Source organism: Neovison vison, chromosome 1 (assembly GCF_020171115.1).
Source record: "Neovison vison isolate M4711 chromosome 1, ASM_NN_V1, whole genome shotgun sequence".
Classification (NCBI taxonomy): domain Eukaryota; kingdom Metazoa; phylum Chordata; class Mammalia; order Carnivora; family Mustelidae; genus Neogale; species Neogale vison.
Window position 1 is genome coordinate 69916696 of NC_058091.1, and position 21522 is coordinate 69938217.

The 21522-nt window shown below is 37.6% G+C and overlaps 1 protein-coding gene across 9 annotated transcripts in view; it reads right to left on the reverse strand.

The window, feature by feature from the left end:
- The window catches only part of AKAP7 (A-kinase anchoring protein 7), a 154695-nt gene that overhangs the window by 123027 nt on the left and 10146 nt on the right, over positions 1-21522 (reverse strand). For all 9 annotated transcript variants that reach the window (XR_006384582.1, XR_006384581.1, XM_044248816.1 and 6 more), the window contains exon 3: positions 6521-6660. Coding sequence is in view for 7 of the 9 variants with exons in the window: in XM_044248816.1 (XP_044104751.1) it covers positions 6521-6660 (140 nt within the window). In the remaining 2 variants the exon portion in view is untranslated. The remainder of the gene's footprint in view (positions 1-6520; positions 6661-21522) is intronic.

The window sequence follows — 21522 nt, forward strand, 5'->3', positions numbered from 1 at the left end:
CCAGAAAGAGACCCACAGATACAGAAAACAAATTCGTGGTTACAGAGGGGTGGGTGGTGGTGGGATGCTCAAAATGGGTGAAGGGGAGAGGTGAGATACAGGCTCCCGGTTATGGAATGAGTAAGTCATGGAGATGGAAGGTGCGGCATAGTGAATATGGTCAGTGGTATCACCACAGCATTATGTGGTGGCAGACGGCAGCTACACTCGTGGTGAGCATAGCATTAATGTACACAGACTGGTGAAATCACTATGTTGTACAACTGAAACGAACGTAACACTGTGTGTCAACTATACTTCAGTCAAAAAAAGGAAAAAAAAGTCATACCTCTAAACAATATAATTACATCCCCAAATCTTAGCTGGTACAAATGGTAATTCTGGGTTAACTGAAAATGATAAGTAGCACAGGATGAGAACTCTGTTTTATAAACAGACTGTTTTATAAACAGATGCAAATTAAGGGTGCTGGACTTGGCTCAGAAATTCTGGATTTTAACCCCAAGTCCACCACAGGGGTGAATCCACCCAAGTCACCTCCTCTCCCGGACTCTTGGTTTTTTCAGTTGTAAAACAGGAGTAACAGAATCTGCATTGCCAAACTTAGAGTGTTGTGTTATAGATCAAAGTAGATAAGCTACATAAAAATACTTTGTAAGCCCTACATCATTTGCCAAATAAAAGGTATGGAATACTGCCAATATTAAAATCAGCGGTTCTTTACCCTATGCAGCTTGGCCTCCCTGATACCATTAGGCAATGTTTGGAGATATTTATGTCATAACTGGGGACTTGCTATTTGTTTTTTGTTTGTTTGGTTGGTTGGTTGGTTCTTCTAAAGGCTTGTTTATTTATTTGAGAGAGAGAGCATACATGTGTGCCAGTAGGAAGAGGAGCAAAGGAAGAGGGAGAGAGAGAAGCCGCCTCCCACTGAGCAAGGGATTCCATCACAGGGCTCGATCCCAGGACCCTGAGATTATGACCTGAGCTGAAAATAAAAGTCAGGCAGATGCTCAACTGACTGAGCCACCCAGGCATTCTGGGATTTGCTACTTGTACCTAGTGAGTAGAGTACCCACATTTTCATAAAAACACTCCATTCTGGGCTCAAATACTAATTATATGTAAATTCAAGATAATGATCAAAAAATTGCATTCATTCACGTATTCAGCATTTTAGTGCAATGTCCAGCATGCTAAAATAGTTTCAGACCATTCACATATTTTAATTATCTAATAGCTTGTAAACTTAAAATTAAAAATAATAAAATACTTTGAACATTAATTCTCTAATGTCACACAGTACTTATGAGGCAGGATTAACTTCAACCTATGAAAATTCTAAATATAATCTAATCAAGTGATATATTTCCTTTTTTAAAAGTTTTATTTATTTAAGTAATCTCTACACTGAGCATGGGACTTGAACTCACAACTCTGAGATCAAGAGTCAGATGCTCCTCCGACTAAGCCAGCCAGGTGCCCTGAGTCATGACATATTTCCAGCTATGCTTTGATCCTCCCAATGATGCTCCAGATTAATTTACATATTCCTTGAAATCATGTTAAGAGGTTTTTAAACGCTTTTTCCTAATTATATTCTTAAAACATAAAAGAAAAAGAAAAAAAGCCTTCAGCATCTTCTTCCATAAGTACCAATGTCATTAAAAGCCAAAGAAAACTAATTTTTACAGCCACTGTTTAAAATTCTATAAAGCCATCAAAGCTTCTCACCCTAATCCCCAGCCATTGACAGTATTGCACAAGCACATCCTAAAAAATAGCTAATACTACAGAATCATATTTAAATATGATACTCAAAGACATTTTTTGTAAAAATATGAGCATTATTAAAATCTTAAATATTTCATGGAGTATTGTCTTTGTGTTTAGAGAACAAGAACAACCAACCACCTGTTAAATCTCACCACTAAGCCATATTCCATATGGCTAAAAACAATTCAGTAAGAAAATTCATTTTTCTATCTCTTCAAGCTTTCTGTAATTTCAAGGCATATATGAGTGCAGAGAACAAGCCTTAAAGTTACAAAGCTTCTGCACAAGGAAGACAAGTTGCATTCCGGCATAGAGCAGGAGAACATCGGTGACCCCATCTTTTGACATTATTTTCAGAATTTTTCAAAGCTGTTAACTTATGTTGTTCCTAAATTTGCTGCCTCATTAAGATTTACTAGAATTATCACTTCAGTTTGCTATGTAACTTTTCTTCAATGCTGAATACTTTCATTTTTCTTGCTTGTCTATACCCACGGAAAGAACTTGAAAAACTGATGACAGAACAAAACTGAGTAAAAAATCATTCTCCAATAGGAGAAGTTTCCAAATCTACCAAGTGCTTAACATACACACCAGGATATCAAATACTTTTACAATTACATATCCCAGAAAAAAAGTGAATACTCTGATTATGTTTAGAAGACCAGCAACTTTCTCATGACAAAATGATGAAATATGGAATTAAATGCAACAAATGCCTTTTAAAACCCCCAAAGAAAATCATATTTTTCCATTATTATAAAAAAATGATCTTATAAAAAATTAATACATTCCTGAATTCAGTTTCTAGTTCTCTTGCATTTTTTCAGTGCTGATTTACCTTGTAATATTACCACTCAAAAGAAAGCACATAAAACCAACAAATGAGTAAATCCAACTAGGATTAACAAACAATTCCAGTCACTTAAGAAACATGTAGGATTTATTATAAACCCATTAAGTTTTTCCTGCTTTATTTTTATTTTTGAATGAATGCATAGTTGCAGGTAATGGAGCAACACATACTTTCATATACTGGAAATTAGGATATTTTTATGCAGCCCTCCTAATGCACTTTCTAATTCTATTTCTTAAAAGTATGAAATCATGAATTTCCATTAATGAAGAATTTCAAACATTTCAAAACCTAAAAATACGTTTAAAAAATCAAAGACCCATATAAGTCTGAATACTTTTTTCTTTAAAACTAGATGCCAACAAGTAGAGGCCAAAAGTAGAGCAACTCATTGTGAATGTGCGAGCTTCTACAAACTTATTTGCAGGTCACTTAATTGGAACTTGGAATACAGTCTCCCATTGAAACAATGTTATAAATGCTGCTTCTTTTCCCAGGCCTTCCCACAAAAGCTCATAAGTAGTTTTAAAAGAAAATTAACACTTGATACTTTAAAACAAACAAACAGAAAAGATGTTCATATAAAAGATGGAAAATGTGTCTCTTAAGGTCCCATCCTACCTCTCCTCCCTGTATTTGTATGTAGGCGTTCTATTATCTACAAATAAGTCTCTTGAGAGGGAAACATTAAATTATTTGGTTTCCGGGTCACTTGAAACCTGCATTCCCCATAACTTAAGTCACCCTACCCTTAAAGGATGACTATTAAACCTGCATTATGAAACCACCACTTGTAATACTGTATTTCTTATTTTAATTATTGTAAATGTTTTGGTGTAACTTGGTATGCCACAAACACTTCTCCAGCCCTGAAATGACGGTATTTTGTGTGTGTGTATTTCTACTCCTGCCAAGCTCTGCTCTAGGTACTGGGAATGAACCGAAGAACTCTGTGCGGAAGGCGAGCTCGCTCAGATTGCCAGGATGATAGATCACAAAAGGAAAGCTAGGGGAGCCTGGAGGTGGCAGGGTCTGGGTGACGGAGGCGCAGCGGTCACCAGTGAAGAGGTTTGAACTGAGATTTTGGCCTCAACAAAACCAAGAGGAGACAAAAGAAAACTCCCAGACAGAAAAGGCTTTCTCTGGGGGGGGCAGAGGAAACCTGGCAAGTTCAAGACCAGAGGGGTTCAAGCCGAAGGAACAAATGCCAGAGTGGAGAAAGCCGAACCGTGCAGATCCTCACGGAACACAGTAAAGCCTCTGTCTCTGTCCTAAAACCACCAGGGAAATAGTGAAGTATATAAGCTGGTGGGTGACATGTCCAGATTTGGGTTTAGAAAGTAATTATCACCTCCATATTACACTTAAAGAAATGTAAACTACAGAAATGAAGTCACCTGACCTACATCCACAGCGAGCTTAGAGCCCAGATGGTATTCAAACAAGACTGTAGGACTGCAAAGCGGCACCCCCCACTTTCTACACAACCTCCCAGAAAGTGAAAAGCAGAAACAAAGGCTACGGGCAGCTCACAGGGTGAAAACCAAGAGGGGCAGACCATCCTCCCTCTTCCGCTTGCTCCAGGCACTTCCGTGGCCCAAATCCTGAACTCAACAGAAGGAAAGAGTTGCTCGATCCCCTTTCATCTTCATCCCCTCCCCCATCCTGTCCCTCCCCACCATATCACCCCACTGATCTTCACTGGAAGAGGCAGGAAGCCAAAACGAAGCCAGAAGGGGTAGGGCCGACATGAAGAAGACACAGAGCTGCTGCTGAGACCACCACGGGAGCCAAGGACGGAGGAGTAGAGACAGACTCCATGAAGGGCCTCATTAAAGCAACTTGCAGAAGTGCTTCCCAAACTTCTACCCTGCACAGCAAAGCAAGATAAGAAAACTGGGGTCTCTTCCAGTCACAAATCCCGTATCCGCATGGGGATTTGCCTGTTTCACATTCTGGGTCCTAAAGAGCTGGCTTCTGACTTCACAGTTAAGTACTGTCACCTCTGACTTCCAACTCTCTTCTAACTCCTATATGAGCAGATGATCTTAAATTTCAAAGAAAACCTGTCCAAATAATTCAGAGGTATTTTTATACAATATATAATATGTAACATAATAATTACTCATGACATTAACTCTCTGCCACCTAAATACTTGTAAGGACAACTGTACTGCTAACCCCCCAGTTTCTATCGGTATGTACAAGTAAAATCAGAATCGAATGCATTGCTGCATTAAATTCTAAAACCTTATATTGCTTTTTATGTATCTCCCTCTCCCCAGTTACACTGTGATTTCACAGACTAGAAACTTCCTGGAATGTATCAATAACATTTATTTTTTTTCTTTTGATATTTATTTGATTTCAATTGCATTTCTTTTGGTTTTTAAAAATTCATTAGCATTTCCTAGAAACACTCTAGTTAAATAAGGGGGGAAACAAATGCAAAGTGTGCCTGGTGTGAAAAAGAAAACCACAGAAGGCCCTAAGGATAGGGGCCTCACGTCAGCCAACCAAGACTTCACACCTAACTGCCCCCCAGGAACGGAACAAGTCCACACGGAATTTCCCGGTCAGCAGCAGGACATTCACTGACAGAAGCCTTCCGTTCTCCTCGCAAGGGTGACCTCACCTAAAACAAGGATTCTCTGCCAATAGTTTCCTTCTTTTCTCTCTCTCTCTCTCTCTCTCTACCTTTAAAACCCCTCTTTTTTCTGCAGCCTGTTGGAGCACTTTTCTCTCTGCCATATGAGATGCTGCCCGATTCGTGACTTGCTCGATAAAGCCAACGGGGTCTTCAAATTTACTTGGAATTTTTGTTGTTTGACACTAGGAAAAGAGACCACAGTCCACAACCAGAAATTCCGCTCTGCCTCTCAGACTGCACCAATTGTGAAAACAGTCCCTCTTCGAGGGAGCTGTTCTTCCCTGCCTCACCTCTCTACCAGTTCTAACAGATACAGCAGCTCCCAGCCATTTCCAAGGGTTTCTTAGTTTGGGCCAATTGGTCCTGCTTTCTATTATTCATACCACATTGATTTTTCAGAAGTTTAATAGATTTCTACCCTAGTTACCATGCCATATTAAATTGTCATAGCAATGAGTAATTTTTAAAGAAACTGTGTTGCAATTACCAACGCCTTACACGAGACTAAGCAGCAAGAGATCCCACTGTACTTTCCCAGCAGATATTCCAGAATCCTCTTTTTCTACCTCGTCACTACCCTCTGCTTCTGAAAGGTTCCTCCACTGTGGTAGGCAAATGCTTAGAGAGAACCAACCTTGACATGCCATCTGACAACTCTTTTCAAAAGGCTTTTGCAAAATTATTAACTATGGTTGTTTATATACTATTTCTCAAAATTACTGTTTAAATATATTATATTGCATAAATAAGATTATTTCTTATAGCCCAGCTTAAATACTGTCAAAGAGACTGAAGGGCTGAGAGCAAATGGGTTTACAAGCATTTAGTGTATCTTAAATCTAATTAAAAATAAAACTTTATAGTAAAAGTTGTTTGTTTGTTTGTTTTTAAATAGCACCTCTAAAAAACAAACCAAATGAATAAACAAACAAAAATGCAGAAACAAATCCATACATACAAAGAACTGACTGACTGCCTGAGGGATAAGAGATAAGGAGATGGGTAGAAGGGGGGAAGGGGAGACAGAGGTAGTTATGGAATGAGTAAGTCACAGGGATGAAAGGCATAGGTAATATAGTCAATGGTATTTTAATAGTGTTGCACGGTGACAGATGGAAGCTACACCGTCAGTGTGACCACAAGCATAGCACAATATAGATCATCAAATCACTATGTTATACAACTATAATCAATGTAACATTTCATGTCAACTATACTTCAATTTTTAAAAAAAGCACCTCTTTGTTGGTGATCGGAATGGATAGGAAATAGTTGGGCTGATAATCTTTTTGCTTTTTTTTCCTCTTCTTTATTTGATCCTTACTGATCCGTTCATTTTCTTTACTTCTCTCCAAATTTATGTGAGGTACATCAGTGACTAGAGGGAAAAAGTCAAACAATAATATGTCTAATGTATTTAAACAAAGATATTTTAGTCAAAAAAAAAAAAGGAAACAATCACTACATAAGTAGCAATCATTCATTATAGTCATTTTTAAATCTAAAGCAGTAGCTAGCAAACTATTCTGTAAAGACCTCAGAGTAAATATTTTATGCTTTGCAGATCATATTGACTTAGTCAAAACTAACCAAGTCAGCTACAGACAAACACAGAGGATAGGTATAGCTGTGTTCCAACAAAGCTTTCTTTTTGTTTGTTTGTTTTAATTTGACTTATTTATTTGAGAGAGAGTGAGAGCTAGAGAGAGAGGGAGAAGGAGGCTCCCCACTGAGCAGGGAGCCCCATGTGGGACTTGATCCCAGGACCCTGGGATCATGACCTGAGCCGAAGGCAGATGCCCAACCGAATGAGCCACTCAACTCTCCCTAATAAAACTTTCTTTACAAAGCAGGTAGTTAGCCAGATTTAGCCCACAATCTAAAGTACAACTAACAACCATCTTCTTCCCCATGCCACAATTTTCATGATATTAGGAAAGATAATTTTTGCATCCATCTTGTATATATGTATTTGTCACCTCCACAACATAACCACTTAGAGCAATGCACTCGAACTTTGGTTTGTGGTCAATGTCATGCCACAAACTTGCAAAAATTAAGACAGCTTTAGAAACTTTCACAGCAAGTAGGCAAAGTAATTTTGTCTATAAAATGTTGGTTTCTATTTTGTATTCTTTTTTTCATTTTTCTAATAGTTCATTTTTTTTTACTGTAGTTTACAAAAGTATCAGCTGGCAACAAATAGAAAACTTGAAAAAAAAACCAAAAAAACTAGTCCTTAACCACAGATAGTCCAGAAGCAGGCTACTCGCTAAAGTAGCTTCAAAAGACCCATTTACAATGCCCAACAATTCTAATTATGAAGCTAAGCCCCCAGAAATAATTACCAAATCAGTATGAAATGCCACTGTCTCCTTTTTCACAGACTCTATCGGGAACTCCCCCTATGTATGCAAAACTACCACTGATTGAATTTTCAAGGCTGTGTCTTCTTGACACAAAATGGAGTTCAAATTGGAGTGCCTAATAGAGACTCTGCAAAAATTCAAGTATAATTGCATATTCTGAGATATGATTTTAGAAAGAGGTAGGAGGAAGAAACCACCTTATTTACATTCAATCCCATGAGGCTGGTTCCATCTTTGGGATCAACTCTAGAGACTTGAGTGATCATGAGACACAATGCCTTGGAAAGGACTATGGGGAAGTCTGAGTTCAGCCAATAGCACACTGCTTGTGTGTCTACACAGTCCTGATATAACTGAACTCATTATACATGAGAAAAAAGAAGAGCAGAAAAAACTCTAAAAACTGCTCAATGTCAAAGAGTCAAATCTGGCATTTAGACCCTTTAACTTTCTTCCTCTAGTTTATTTTCTACTGGATCAAACTGCTTCTCTGTTGAAGGTCTGCAAAACCACAGGGCAGAAGTAATTTTCCTTACTCTATTATTCTTTAATTTTTTAAAAAAAATTTTTAAGTAATCTCTACACCCAATATGGGGCTAAACTTAAAACCCTGAGATCAAGAGTCACCTGCCTCAGCAACTCGACCCTTACTGTTCTTTAAAATATTAACATTGGGGCACCTGGCTGGCTCAGTCAGAGGAGCACGTGATTCGTGATCTTGGGGTCATGAATTCAAGCCCCACATTAGGTGTAGCAATTATTTAAAACTAAATAAACTTTTGGGGCGCCCGGGTGGCTCAGTGGGTTAAAGCCTCTGCCTTCAGCTCAGGTCAGGGTCCTGGAATCGAGTCCCGCATCGGGCTCTCTGCTCAGCAGGGAGCCTGCTTCCCCCCTCTCTGTCTCTGCCTGCCTCTCTGCCTACTTGTGATCTCTGTCAAATAAATAAATAAAATCTTTAAAATAAATAAATAAAAATAAAAATAAACTTTAAAAGATTTCTAAAAAATAAAAAATAAATATAAAGAGTAAATGTTTTTTAAATAAATGTCACAAATGTTGTTTTAGTACTAACTTCTAAGAAAATTAGTAGAGTACGTTTAAAATTTAAAAACTAAAGGTCTATAGAAATAGACAGGAAGAACACACTCTAGGAGAAACATACACTTGTGACATCTACAAGGCAGGAGTAAATTAAGAGCAAGGTAACCTGGGTAAAGAGTCTGACTATATCACTATGAGTTAGGGCAAAATTATCTGGTATATTTGCACATCCACTTCACTGCTATATTTCCGAACAATATATCTGATGATTGGGACGCCTGGGTGGTGCAGTTGGTTGGACGACTGCCTTCGGCTCAGGGCGTGATCCTGGAGTCCCGGGATCGAGTCCCACATCGGGCTCCCAGCTCCATGGGGAGTCTGCTTCGCTCTCTGACCTTCTCCTCGCTCATGCTCTCTCTCACTGTCTCTCTCTCTCAAATAAATAAATAAAATCTTTAAAAAAAAAAAAACAAAAAAACAAACAAAAAAAATATATCTGATGATTAATATGGTTAAAATGGTATATCCTCACAAACAGAACATGTATTTGAAATATAAATTATCGACTTCCTGTGTATATGCAAGCTTGTCACAACCTTGTAAATTCTATTGCTAAGAAAAAGTTTGCTGCATTCTCATCTGTATCATGAGCATCATTTGAATTGCCTCATGATGCCATTGGGTTTTATTTTCCATGCAATTCTTTAAATATGGAAAATGAAATCAATATGTTGTCAAGCTGCTTGTAATTTTAGACATCTAAGAAACAGTCCTACATTCGAGTGTAGTAACAAACTAAATCTACTAATTTTAAACAGAAGCCACAAAATATGCTAATAAAGTACCATATATATTTTAAACCCACGTCTGAATACATTTCTAGCCCACCTCCATCTGTTCTTAGTAAACCGGTACTCCAGAAATGGAAACCAATTTTAATAGTCTGGATCAGAGTTTGTGGGTTGGACTCCTGCCCGCCCCCACCACTTACTAGCTGTAAGATCATAGATTAGTCACATGAACTCTCTTTACTTCAGTTTCCTCCTCTATAATTTGAGAATAATGATAATAATAGGTACCTCACAGGGTCATTTTTTGAGTGAGTTAATACATGTACACTCTTAGACGACTTCTTGGTACAAACTTAGCACTATCATTAGCTATTATAATTATCAGATATTACCCAAAGCAAAACAGAATTAGGGAGATAAATGTGTACCTGCTAACATCATTTAGAAGACTCCAAAAAGAAACCAAGATGAAATATAAACTATCCATTGTTTTTCATCATCCAGGCCACTTGTACTCTCCATTATTATGGACAATGAAGAACATTCTTTTTTTTTTTTTGGGGGGGGGGGCTGTTCTCATTTTTGGTGGGAGTGAACAGGTGTCCCCTGAATGAAGAACATTCTTGAGCAGTTTTTAAAAAATTAAAGAAAACACTGAAAAATATTTCTAAAGCAAAACAGCCATTTTTTAAAGATAAAATCACAGGCTAATTCTAAATAAGTTCCCAGTATCCTTCGTTTTATATCCCATTGTCCAAATCAGGACACAGGGTTAACCCCATCCAGCACTGGAAGCTGGAATAGTGAGTTATCAAGCTAACCCTATGAGGGAAAAGTAATCTGTGAAAGGAAAACGATGGGGAACAGCGGAGGCAAGGCAACTGGTACTGTCTGTTTCAGTCCTGTAGAGGCAGCACTAGATAGCGAAAAGAGCAATGACCCAAAGCATCCTTCCATCAAATCACTTCATTTCTCTACCTGAGAACTTAGAAAGTTTCCCAATCCTTAGAGAATAGTTTATTCTAGGTCTGAGGCATAAAACATACCAGAAGAGTCTGGATCTTCAAAGACTTCCGGCACCATGTGAATCTGAAAGTCCCCTCACTGGCCAAAGATGGCAAAATTTCAGCATCAAATAGAATAATAACTTCAGTGGTGTGAGAGACATCAACTATGCTTAAATCCTTCAGTTCATTGTAATACTCAAAGGAAAAGTTAAAGCCAAAATTCACAGGTCATCTTTGGATTAGTCTAAAGAACTATTATTTTACGAATTTGGAGATAAAAGAAAAAAAAATTAAGCATTTATCCTGCCTTTCCTTAATAGCAAAGATGCATACAGGGAATCAAACAGTTAACAAAGGCAAAGTTCTTTTTTATAGAAATTTTCAGCTAAAAATGCAAAAAGACAAGAGTAACAACAGCACCATTTTGAAACCCTTCACAAAGCAATGGATCAGCCCAAAGGGTGTCAATGGATAATCCATTAAATAGAAAGCTGATGGGGAATTTTAATAATGGATACATCAAGCCACTGATAAATCTTAACATCACAAAAAAGCAAGACAACCAAACACCATATGCCTCCTGATGTCACACAATAGGAGATTCAAGGCATTTTTACAGCTCTCTTGCCAATATTCCAAAACTTAGCCAAGATTCTTTAATCTACCAATTTACTTAACTATAAAGGACAGAGAAATACATTAAATGACCATAATATAGGTACATATATACAGCCTGATTTCTTCAATAAACACACACACACACACATACACACACACACACAAAGGGAGATCTATAGATGGAAAAAAAAAACTGAAGAGATTTGTCAATCAAATATAATGCATAGGCTTTATTTCCTAATTCAAAAGAGTTTTTAAAAAATTATGTCACAGAGAAATGTGAATACTGACAGCATATTTGATGACATTAGCATTTACTCTTATTTTCTGTCATGGGAAGGATATTTTGGATATGCTCTTTTTAAAAAGATCCCTTATCTTTTAAAGTCACATACTAAAGTATTTACAGATAAAATATATCTGGAATATACTTCGAAATAATCCAGTGAGGAAGAGTGACAAAGAGATGAGGTTCAATCTACTATTCTACTTTTGAATATGCTTGAAAGTTTCCATAATAAAATATTTTTTAAAAAACAAAAACAAAAATGGGGCACCTGGGTGGCTCAGTGGGTTAAAGCCTCTGCCTTTGGCTCAGGTCATGATCCCAGGGGCCTGGGATTGAGTCCCGAGTCGGGGGTCTCTGCTCAGCGGGGAGCCTGCTTCCTCCTCTCTCTGCCTGCCTTTCTGCCTACTTGTGATCTCTGTCTGTCCAATAAATGGATAAAATCTTTTAAAAATAAATAAATAAATAACAAAAACAAAAACAAAAACTAGGGGCAGGGACAGGGGTAGGACAGTTAGATAATCTCTATCTAGAGTCTCTCCTAGCTAGTTTTCTGTCTTCTGTGATAAAGGTAGTAATTTAACACCTGTACCAATTAGGATATTTCATGGTGAAATTAGATTTTAAAAATGGTATCAGTTAGAAGAGCATGTGACTCCTGATCGCAGAGTCATGGGTTGAAGTTCTATGTTGGCTGTACAGATTACTCAAATAAATAAATAAATAACCTGAAAAAGAGGAAGAGAAAGAAGAGTGTCCAAATTAGTAATATGCCTTTTATCACCTATAGTTCATTTCAAAATTAGTATAGTAGAAAAAGGCCTATAGTCTAGTTTTTCTTTTTTCAAACTGCTAGTATCAACCCACTAGTGGGTTATGAAATCAACTTAGAATATCATCTAAAAGCACTTTTTAAAACCAGGAATGAGGGGCGCCTGGGTGGCTCAGTGGGTTAAGCATCGCTTTCGGCTCAGGTCATGATCTCAGGGTCCTGGGATCAAGCCCCACATTGGGCTCTCTGCTTGAAAGGGAGTTTGCTTCCTCCTCTCTCTCTGCCTACTTGTGATCTCTGTCTGTCAAATAAATAAGTAAAATCTTTATAAAAATAAAAAATAAATAAATAAAATAAAACCACGAATGGAATGGAATGGAATGGAATGGAATGGAATGGAATGGAATGGAATGGAATGGAATAGGGTGGGGCAGAAGGGAATAAACTGGAATAAAATGGAGAATACCATGGAGTAGGATAGAATATAAGTAGTATAGTTAGTACATTGCTAATGTCAGATATAAGTACTGTTCCATGAAGTTCAAGGTTTCTACATACATGTGTGTACTGGGTGGCAATGTAAAATGTATCCTTAGTGTGAAATAAGACACTGAATCATTTCTGCTGTGTTTTACTCAATATAAACAGACTTTAAAACATGGTATTTAAGAGACCACAAGGCTTTTAGCATTTTAAATTGTTTTATATGTTATCTATTTAAAATAAAAATGTTCTTCCTGTAACAACTTGCTTTTGCCATTTCAAACATTCCATAAGTCCATTTTACAGACATCCAGAGAAGGAAAATCAATCTTGGAAGATAATAGTTATAATTATATTAAAAACTCTTAACAGTTCTCATATTGGGGCACTTGGGTGGCTCAGTCCATTGAGCTCTGCATTCGGCTCAGGTCATGATCCCAGAGTCCTGGGATTGAGCCCCTGCTCCACAGGGAGTCTGCCTCTCCCTCTCCTACTCCCCCTGTTTATACTCTCAAATTAATTTATTTGTTAATTAATTTTTAAAAACTCTGGTATCATGAGAATGACATAGTGTAAAATCCCAATTCAAAATACAACCTCTTAAAAACAAACAAATCTCTTGGTAAAAATAAAGATGTAGAGGGATTTTCTAAATTCCCTTAGCTTTCTCTAATTTTATCCATAACTATTTAACTTTCTTTTCAATTGGATTAGCTAAAATTTTCTTTTGTGGGGTGCCTGGCTGGCTTAGTTGGTATAATTTGCTATTGTTCTTTTAATTTACTTTATATGAAAATAATAATGACCAAAGTATTCATACAATTATCTATTTTACATATAAAAGTATTAAAGATCAGCGATCACAAAAATAAAACAGAGAATGCTTTGGCCATGTGCCCTGGATCTTTCACTGGATTAGAGCTCATAACCTCATCTCATAAATTTAGTTTATTACATTGTTAATTTTCATAATGATTTCTGTAACCATTTCAATGTGCTCTAATTAATCTGGTCTTGTCAATAAAGGCTACAGTTTTCTGATCCATGCATTTGTTTTTTTATCCAAAGCACATGTCATTTTATGCAAATTATCCAATTTTTCCTTAAGTTTTATTCCTTCAAAAAAACCCACAAGAATGAATTATGGGAGAAATTAATTAGGTAGTCCATCTGTTATTGTGGGCTGATTGTTTTCATATTTCCTCTTAGCCAAAAGGCTGGAAACAAACTAGATTCTTTGTTTTGATAATCTTCTCTTTTTTCCTTGTTCTGTAAACAATCAAAATCTTTGAAGTAATCATTCTTAAAACTCCTGAATTTGTGACTTAAAATATTAACTATCCATTTTATATCATTATATTCCCTTAGAGCAAATTACTAAAACTTTCTTTAAAAGTTTTACCTCCCTCATTTTCTCTGAGGATTAAATAAGAAAATATAAAGCAGTCAGCAATATGCTGAAAGCATTCAATAATGTTATTATAAAATATTGCTCTCAAGATGAAAACTTGTTTAAGTATTCAATTTAGCAAGTACACTTAGGTAAAAAATTTGGGTAAGATTAATAGAAGTGTACATGTATTAACAAGTTGAATCCACTCAACTCCTGAAATAGCTATAATTATTATGCTAATTTTATAGACAATGAAATTGAGCTTAGACACTTGCTCAAAGGACACAATAAGAAAGTGAAGGAGCAGGGCACCTGGGTGGCTCAGTGGGTTAAAGCCTCTGCGCTTGGCTCAGGTCATAATCCCAGGGTCCTGGGATCGAGCCCTTCATCCGGCTCTCTGTGCGGCAAGGAGCCTGCTTCCCTCTCTCTCTGTCTGCCTCTCTGCCTGCCTGTCATCTCTGTCTGTCAAATAAATAAATAATCTTTAAAAAAAAAGAAAAAGAAAGTGAAGAAGCATGGTGCTGGGAAAACTAGAAACCTACATGCAAAAGAATGAAATTGGACCACTTTCTCACACTATACACAAAAATAAACTCAATTGGACTAAAGACCTAAATGTAAGACCTGAAAACATAAAACTAAAAGAAAACATGGGCAGTAACCTCTTTGACACTGGCTTTAGCAACGTTTTTCTAGATGCCTCCTCAGGTAAGGGAATCAAAAGCAAAAATAAACCACTGGGATCAGAGCAAAATAAAAAGCTTTCATAGAGCAAAGGAAACCATCAACAAACGAAAAAATCAACCCACTAAATGGAAGAAGATATCCGGAAATGATATATCCAGTAAGGGGTTAATACCCAAAATATACAATGAACAACTCAAGACCAACAACAACAACAAAAAAATTAAAACATGGGCAGAGGGCCTGAAGAGACATTTTTCCAAGACAAAGAGGAGGCCAACAGACTTGAAAGGATGCTCATGATCACTATCAGGAAACTACACATCAAAACAACAATGAGATATCACCTCACACCTGTCAGAAGGGTTAGAATCAAAATGGCAAAAAATAAGAAGTGTTGGCAAGGATGTGGAGAAAAAGGATCCCTCGTGCACTGTTGGTAGGAATGTAGATTTGTGCAACCACTGTGTAAAAGAGTAGGGAGGCTCGTTAAAAATTTAAAAATAGAAATACCATTCAATCCAGATGCAGATACCAGAGGGTGTTTATCCAAAGAAAATGAAAATGCTAATACAAAAATATATGCACCCCTATGTTTATAGCAGCATTATTTACAATAGCAAAGATATGAAAACAACCCAAGTGTCCATGGATAGCTGAATGGATAAAAAAGATGTTATACACACACACACACACACACACACACACACACACACATATGATGGAATATTACTCAGCCCTATAAAAGAATGAGATCTTGCCATGTGCAACCACGTGGATGGACCTAGAGGACATTATGCTAAGTGAAATAAGTCAGACAGACTTTTACTTACACGATTTTACTTATTTTACTTACATGTATAATGATTTTACTTACACGTATAAAAATGTAAAAAAACAAATGAACAAAGAAACAAAGGGAAAACAGACTCTTAAATACAGAGAACAAACTGATGCCTGCCAGAGGGGAGGGGAGGATGGGTGAAACAGATAAACGTGATTAGGATGTACAAACTTCCAGTTATAAAATAAATAGGTCATGGAGTTGAAAAGTACAGCATAGGAAACAGAGTCAAAATACTGTAATTACGTTGTATGGTAACAGATGGTGACTACATGTACCATGATGAGCACAGAATAATGTACAGAATTGTTCAATCTGTATGTTGTACACATGAAAGTAATAAAATGTTGTATGTTAATTATAGTTCCAAAAAAAATTTTTAAGTCTGTTTATTTCTTTTTTTTTTTTTTTTTAGATTTTATTTATTTATTTGACAGAGAGAGATCACAAGTAGGCAGAGAGGCAGGCAGAGAGAGAGAGGAAGGGAAGCAGGCCCTCCACTGAGCAGAGAGCCCGATGCGGGACTCGATCCCAGGACCCTGAGATCATGACCCTAGCTGAAGGCAGTGGCTTAACCCACTGAGCCACCCAGGTGCCCCTGTTTATTTCTTTAAGTAAGCTCTACACCCAACCTGGAGCTTGAACTCACAACCCTGAGATCAAGGGTCATAAGCTCTTCCAACTGATCCAGCCAGATAACCCCAAAAAAACCTTTTTAAGAGAAAGTATAAAACCCTACCAGTCTGACCCCACAGCCATAGCTATAACCACCACAGTCCAACACTATTAGGAGTAACATTAGTGGGCAAGATCAAAGAGGAATAAGTTTATCTAGCTCTCTATTTACTGAATCAGTGAAGCTTACATCTTTAAAAACAAGTTTTTAGGGACGCCTGGGTGGCTCAGTTGGTTAAGCAGCTGCCTTCAGCTCAGGTCATGATCCCAGCGTCCTGGGATCGAGTCCCACATCGGGCTCCTTGCTCGGCGGGGAGCCTGCTTCTCCCTCTGCCTCTGCCTGCCTCTCTGTCTGCCTGTGCTCGCTCTCTCTCCCTCTCTCTGACAAATAAATAAATAAAATCTTTAAAAAAAAAAAAAAAACAAGTTTTTAATCACATTTATAAACTCTGTGTTTTTTTTCTTTTCCAGGTTTTTCTCTTTTTTTAATATTTTATTTATTTATTTGCGAGAGAGAGAGAGAGAGAGAGAGAGAATAACAGAAAGAGAGCATGGGAGGGAAGAGGTCAGAGAGAGAAGCATACTCCCCACCGAGCAGGGAGCCTGATGTGGGACTCAATCTGGGGACTCCAGAATCATGACCTGAGCTGAAGGCAGATGCTTAACCAACTGAGCCACCCAGGCGCCCCCCACCATTTTTTTTCTTTTCAAATTTTTACTTATTTAACTTGTTAGTTAACACACAGTACAGTTTGGTTTCCGGAATAGAACTCAGGAATTCATTACTTACATAGAACACCCAGTGCTCGTCCTAACAAGTACCCTCCTTAACACCCATCACCCATCTAGCCATCCTCCACTCACCTCCCATCATCAATCCTCAGTTTGTTCTCTACAGTTAAGAGTCTCTGGGGCACCTACGTGGCCCAGTCACTTAAGCGTCTGACTCAGTGTTAGCTCAGGTCCTGATCTCAGGGTCCTGGGATTGAGCCTCACTCGGGCTCCCTGCTCAGCTTCGAGTCTGCTAGTCCCTCTGTCCCTCTTCCTGCTTGTGTGCTCTGTCTCTCTCTCTCAAATAAATATTTTAAAAATTTGTCTCTTTTATGGTTTGCCTCCTTCTCTTTTTTCCTCTCCCATATATTCATCAGATTTGCTTCTTAAATTCCCCATATGAAATGAGTGGAATCATATTCATCTTTCTTTTTTAAAGATTTTATCTATTCATTTGACAGAGAGACACACTGTGAGAGAGGGAACACAGCAGGGGAGTGGAGAAGGAGAAGCAGGGAGCCCAGTATTCATCTTTCTCTGACTTCTTTCGCTTAGCATAATACACTGTAGCTCCATCCACATCATCACAAATGGCAAGATTTCATTCTTTTTGATGGTTGAGTAATATTCCATTATGTACACATATCTGTATATACATATATATACATATCACATCTTCTTTATCCATTCCATTCCATAACCATTCATAAGATGATGGACATTTGGACTCTTTCCACAGTTTGGCTAATTGTTATTTTTTTCATAAGAAGAATAAAAAATATTCATAAAATTTGAAAACTAGAGAAAGGAACAAAAATTACTCATAAACCCACTATATTAACACAACCACTATGAATTCTGGTGACAGGTCACATAAAGTATTTATGCAATTTTACACAAACACCCATACTTTTTTCCCCCACTTTTTCACTTTGTATTTTAGGTAGGAAATATTTCTTGTAGGATAGTTTTCAGAAAAATTCTTTTCATAATATGATTTAAGGCACTAGTCTAACTGGTTCACACACTTGCTAATCTTGGACATGTGGGGTATTTTTCCCAAGATTTTTACTATTTTTTTAGAGATTTTATTTATTTATAGAGATTTATTTATTTTATTTATTTATTTGACAGATAACACAAGAAGGTAGAGAGGCAGGCAGAGAGAGAGGAGGAAGCAGGCTTCCCACTGAGCAGAGAGCCCAATGCGGGGTTCGATCCCAGGACCCTGAGATCATGACCTGAGCCGAAGACAGAGGCTTTAACCCAGTGAGCCACCCAAGTGCCCCTATTTTTACTATTTAAAAGACGCTGTGACACATATATTTATGAATAATTTTTTTTTCTGGAGGTAAGACTATGTTTTTACATTGGGAATCCCTGAGTGGGTCTATCCCACATCTGAACATTGCTGGAAACCCCAACAAACTCCATTCTAAACAGACTTAAAAAGTACATTGTCACAAGCAATGTGGACATGACATTAAAATCACTGAGTATTGTTTTGAAAAGATACTGACAATCTGATAAGTTACAATCATATTTTAACATGGATCCTTTAATACTTCTGAGGTTGGATAACTCTCCATATATCTATGTACTGACTGATTTTGATCTTCTACCTCCTTTACCCAGCACCAAGAGTACCTGCTACACAGCAGATACTCAGTACATGTATGTTGAATGAAGTAATGTATTCATTGGGCTTTTCCAATTTTTTATTTGTTTTCCTGTGTGTGTATACACATGTGTTTAAAGGAAAAGATATGAAACCTTTGTATTGAGACAAATATTTGCCTTAAGCCCCTTCATAAAAATTTGGATTATATACTCCATGCTTTCCCAATCAGAGATGACATAGAATATAATTTACCCTTTTTTTTTTTTTAAGATTTTATTTATTTATTTGGCAGAGAGAGACACAGTGAGAGAGGGAACGCAAGCAGGGGGAGTGGGATAGGGAGAAGCAGGGTTCCTGCCGAGCAGGGACCCCGATGCGGGGCTTGATCCCAGGACCCTGAGATCATGACCTGAGCCGAATGCAGAGGCTTAACCCACTGAGCCACCCAGGTGCCCTAATTTACCTTTCTTTAAGTTTATTTTATTTTATTTTATTAGTAATCTTTACACCCAACAAAGGGATCAGACCCATGACCCTGAGATCAGAGTCACATGGTCTTCTAACTGAGCCAGCCAGGCACCCCCACTTTATCCTTTATTAAAATCGATTCAGGAGGGGTGCCTGGCTGGCTCAGTAGGTACAGCAAGCAACTCTTTATCTTGGGGGTCATGGATTCAAGCCCCACATTGGGTATAGAGATTACATAAAAAAAAAAATTTTTTTTTAAAAATTTAAAAAAGCAGGGGCACTGGGGTAGTTCCATTGGTTAAGCATTCAACTCTTGATTTTAAACCTCAAGTCATTATCTCAGGGTTGTGAGTCTAAGCCTGCATCAAGGACCACATTTAGCAGGAATCTGCTTGAGATAATCTTTCCCTTTCCTGCTGCCCCTCCCCCTACATATACACGTGCACTCTCTCCCTCAAATAAATAAAAAAAAAGTTGAAACTGACTCTGGATAATCACTTACTATACCAAATATTGAGATTCAATCTTTATTTGATACATTTTTCTCTAAAAAAATCTTTCAGGGAAAGGTAGATTTCAGTTGATATTTTAAAATATTTAAGAGTTAAAGTATTTTTTAAAATAAAACTTAATGGTATTAGCTAATAAGTAAAAAAATAATAATCTTCCACATTTTTAAAATCTCCAATAATTACAAGGGTAGAATTCTATATGAGGTAAAATAAGAATTGTAACTATGATATAAGACCTGAATTCCACATATATGACTTAAAAAAAAATCACTCAAATATTTTATTTTCTATCTTGATTTAAATGTGGCATGATCACTATTATCAAGACTATGATTCTCTGGAGAGAACTGAGTCAATTAAACTAAAGTTCTCCACAGATTTATTCTCCATGGAAAGCACACTAAGGTATTCCCACCAGCAGGAGAATGACTCTTCATTGTAGACTCTCATTCAATGTTCAGAGGCAAGACTAACAGCAAATCTAAGCATTTCTCTGGATGACTGGCTAGGTTTCTAACCAACTGACCAATGTCCCTTCCACCTTGTGAAGAGAACAGACCCATCCAGGCCAAGGTCAACAACTCATAAACATTACACTTTCCCCCAGAACATGTTCAACCTATTGAGCCAGAACATGTGGCTCAGGTTGTATGGCTTCTTCAATATTTCAAAGAGATTTTCTTTCATGCACAAATTTGGATATTTTATTTCCAGTGTGTCTATTTATATTCCAGCATATATAATTCTAATATAACATATTTAATTCAACATAATATTCTAATACATTTTATATTCTCTTTTTTTTTTTTTTAAGTAGGCTCCATGCCCAGCATGGAGTCCAATGCAGGGCTTGAACTCCCAACCTTGATATCAAGACCTGAGATTAAGAGTCAGATGCTTAACTGCATGAGCCAGCCAGGCACCCCAAATACATTTTCTAACAAATAATTCTATAAAATAGTCTCTCCTCAAAAACAAAACTAACAAAAAATGCAAAGACCCATTTCAACCATCCAGACCACACCTAATCATGATGCAGCACCCACACTGAAGGTAACACAGTTGGCAACTAAGACACTAAGAACCAAGCATTTGGGGAGGAGTTTTCTTACTGGCAAGGCTTCTCCTTCCCACGACGTTCTTGTTAGCACGACTTTCCTCATCACTCTGCCAGCGTTTCTATCAGCAAGTATTTCTTGGCAGTTATCTCACAATTTCCACCCACCAAAGGAAACTGAAAGAACCAAAGGCAACAACCAGAACTTGAGAATTTTAAGGTTGTTGTCTACCACAGTCCAGTAAACTGATTAAATTTCCTTGTTACTAAATGTAAGAGAAAGCCACATTAAGTCCATTGAGGCCACAAACCAGTTCTCTTGTGTTTTGGAGACAAACACTGTATCTCTCTTAAGTTTAAAGGCTGACAACAAAACTCCCAGTTTTTGGAGTGCCTGGGTGGCTCTATGGGTTAAGCCTCTGCCTTCAGCTCAGGTTATGATCTCAGGGTCCTGGGATGGAGCCCCGTGTCGGGTTCTCTGTACAGCAGGGAACCTGCTTCCCCCTCTCTCTGCCTGCCTCTCCGCCTACTTGTGATCTCTCTCCTCCCTCTCCGTCAAATAAATAAATAAAACCCTTAAAAATAAAATCCTTAAAAAAAAAAAAAAAACACCTCCTAGTTTCTGTGCATTTCTACAAAAATCTCATTTCACAGGCGCCTGGGTGGCTCAGTGGGTTATGCCGCTGCCTTCGGCTCAGGTCATGATCTCAGGGTGCTGGGATCAAGCCCCGCATCAGGCTCTCTGCTCAGCAGGGAGCCTGCTTCCTCCTCTCTCTCTGCCTGCCTCTCTGCCTGCTTGTCATCTCTCTCTGTCAAATAAATAAATAAAATCTTTAAAAAAAAAAATC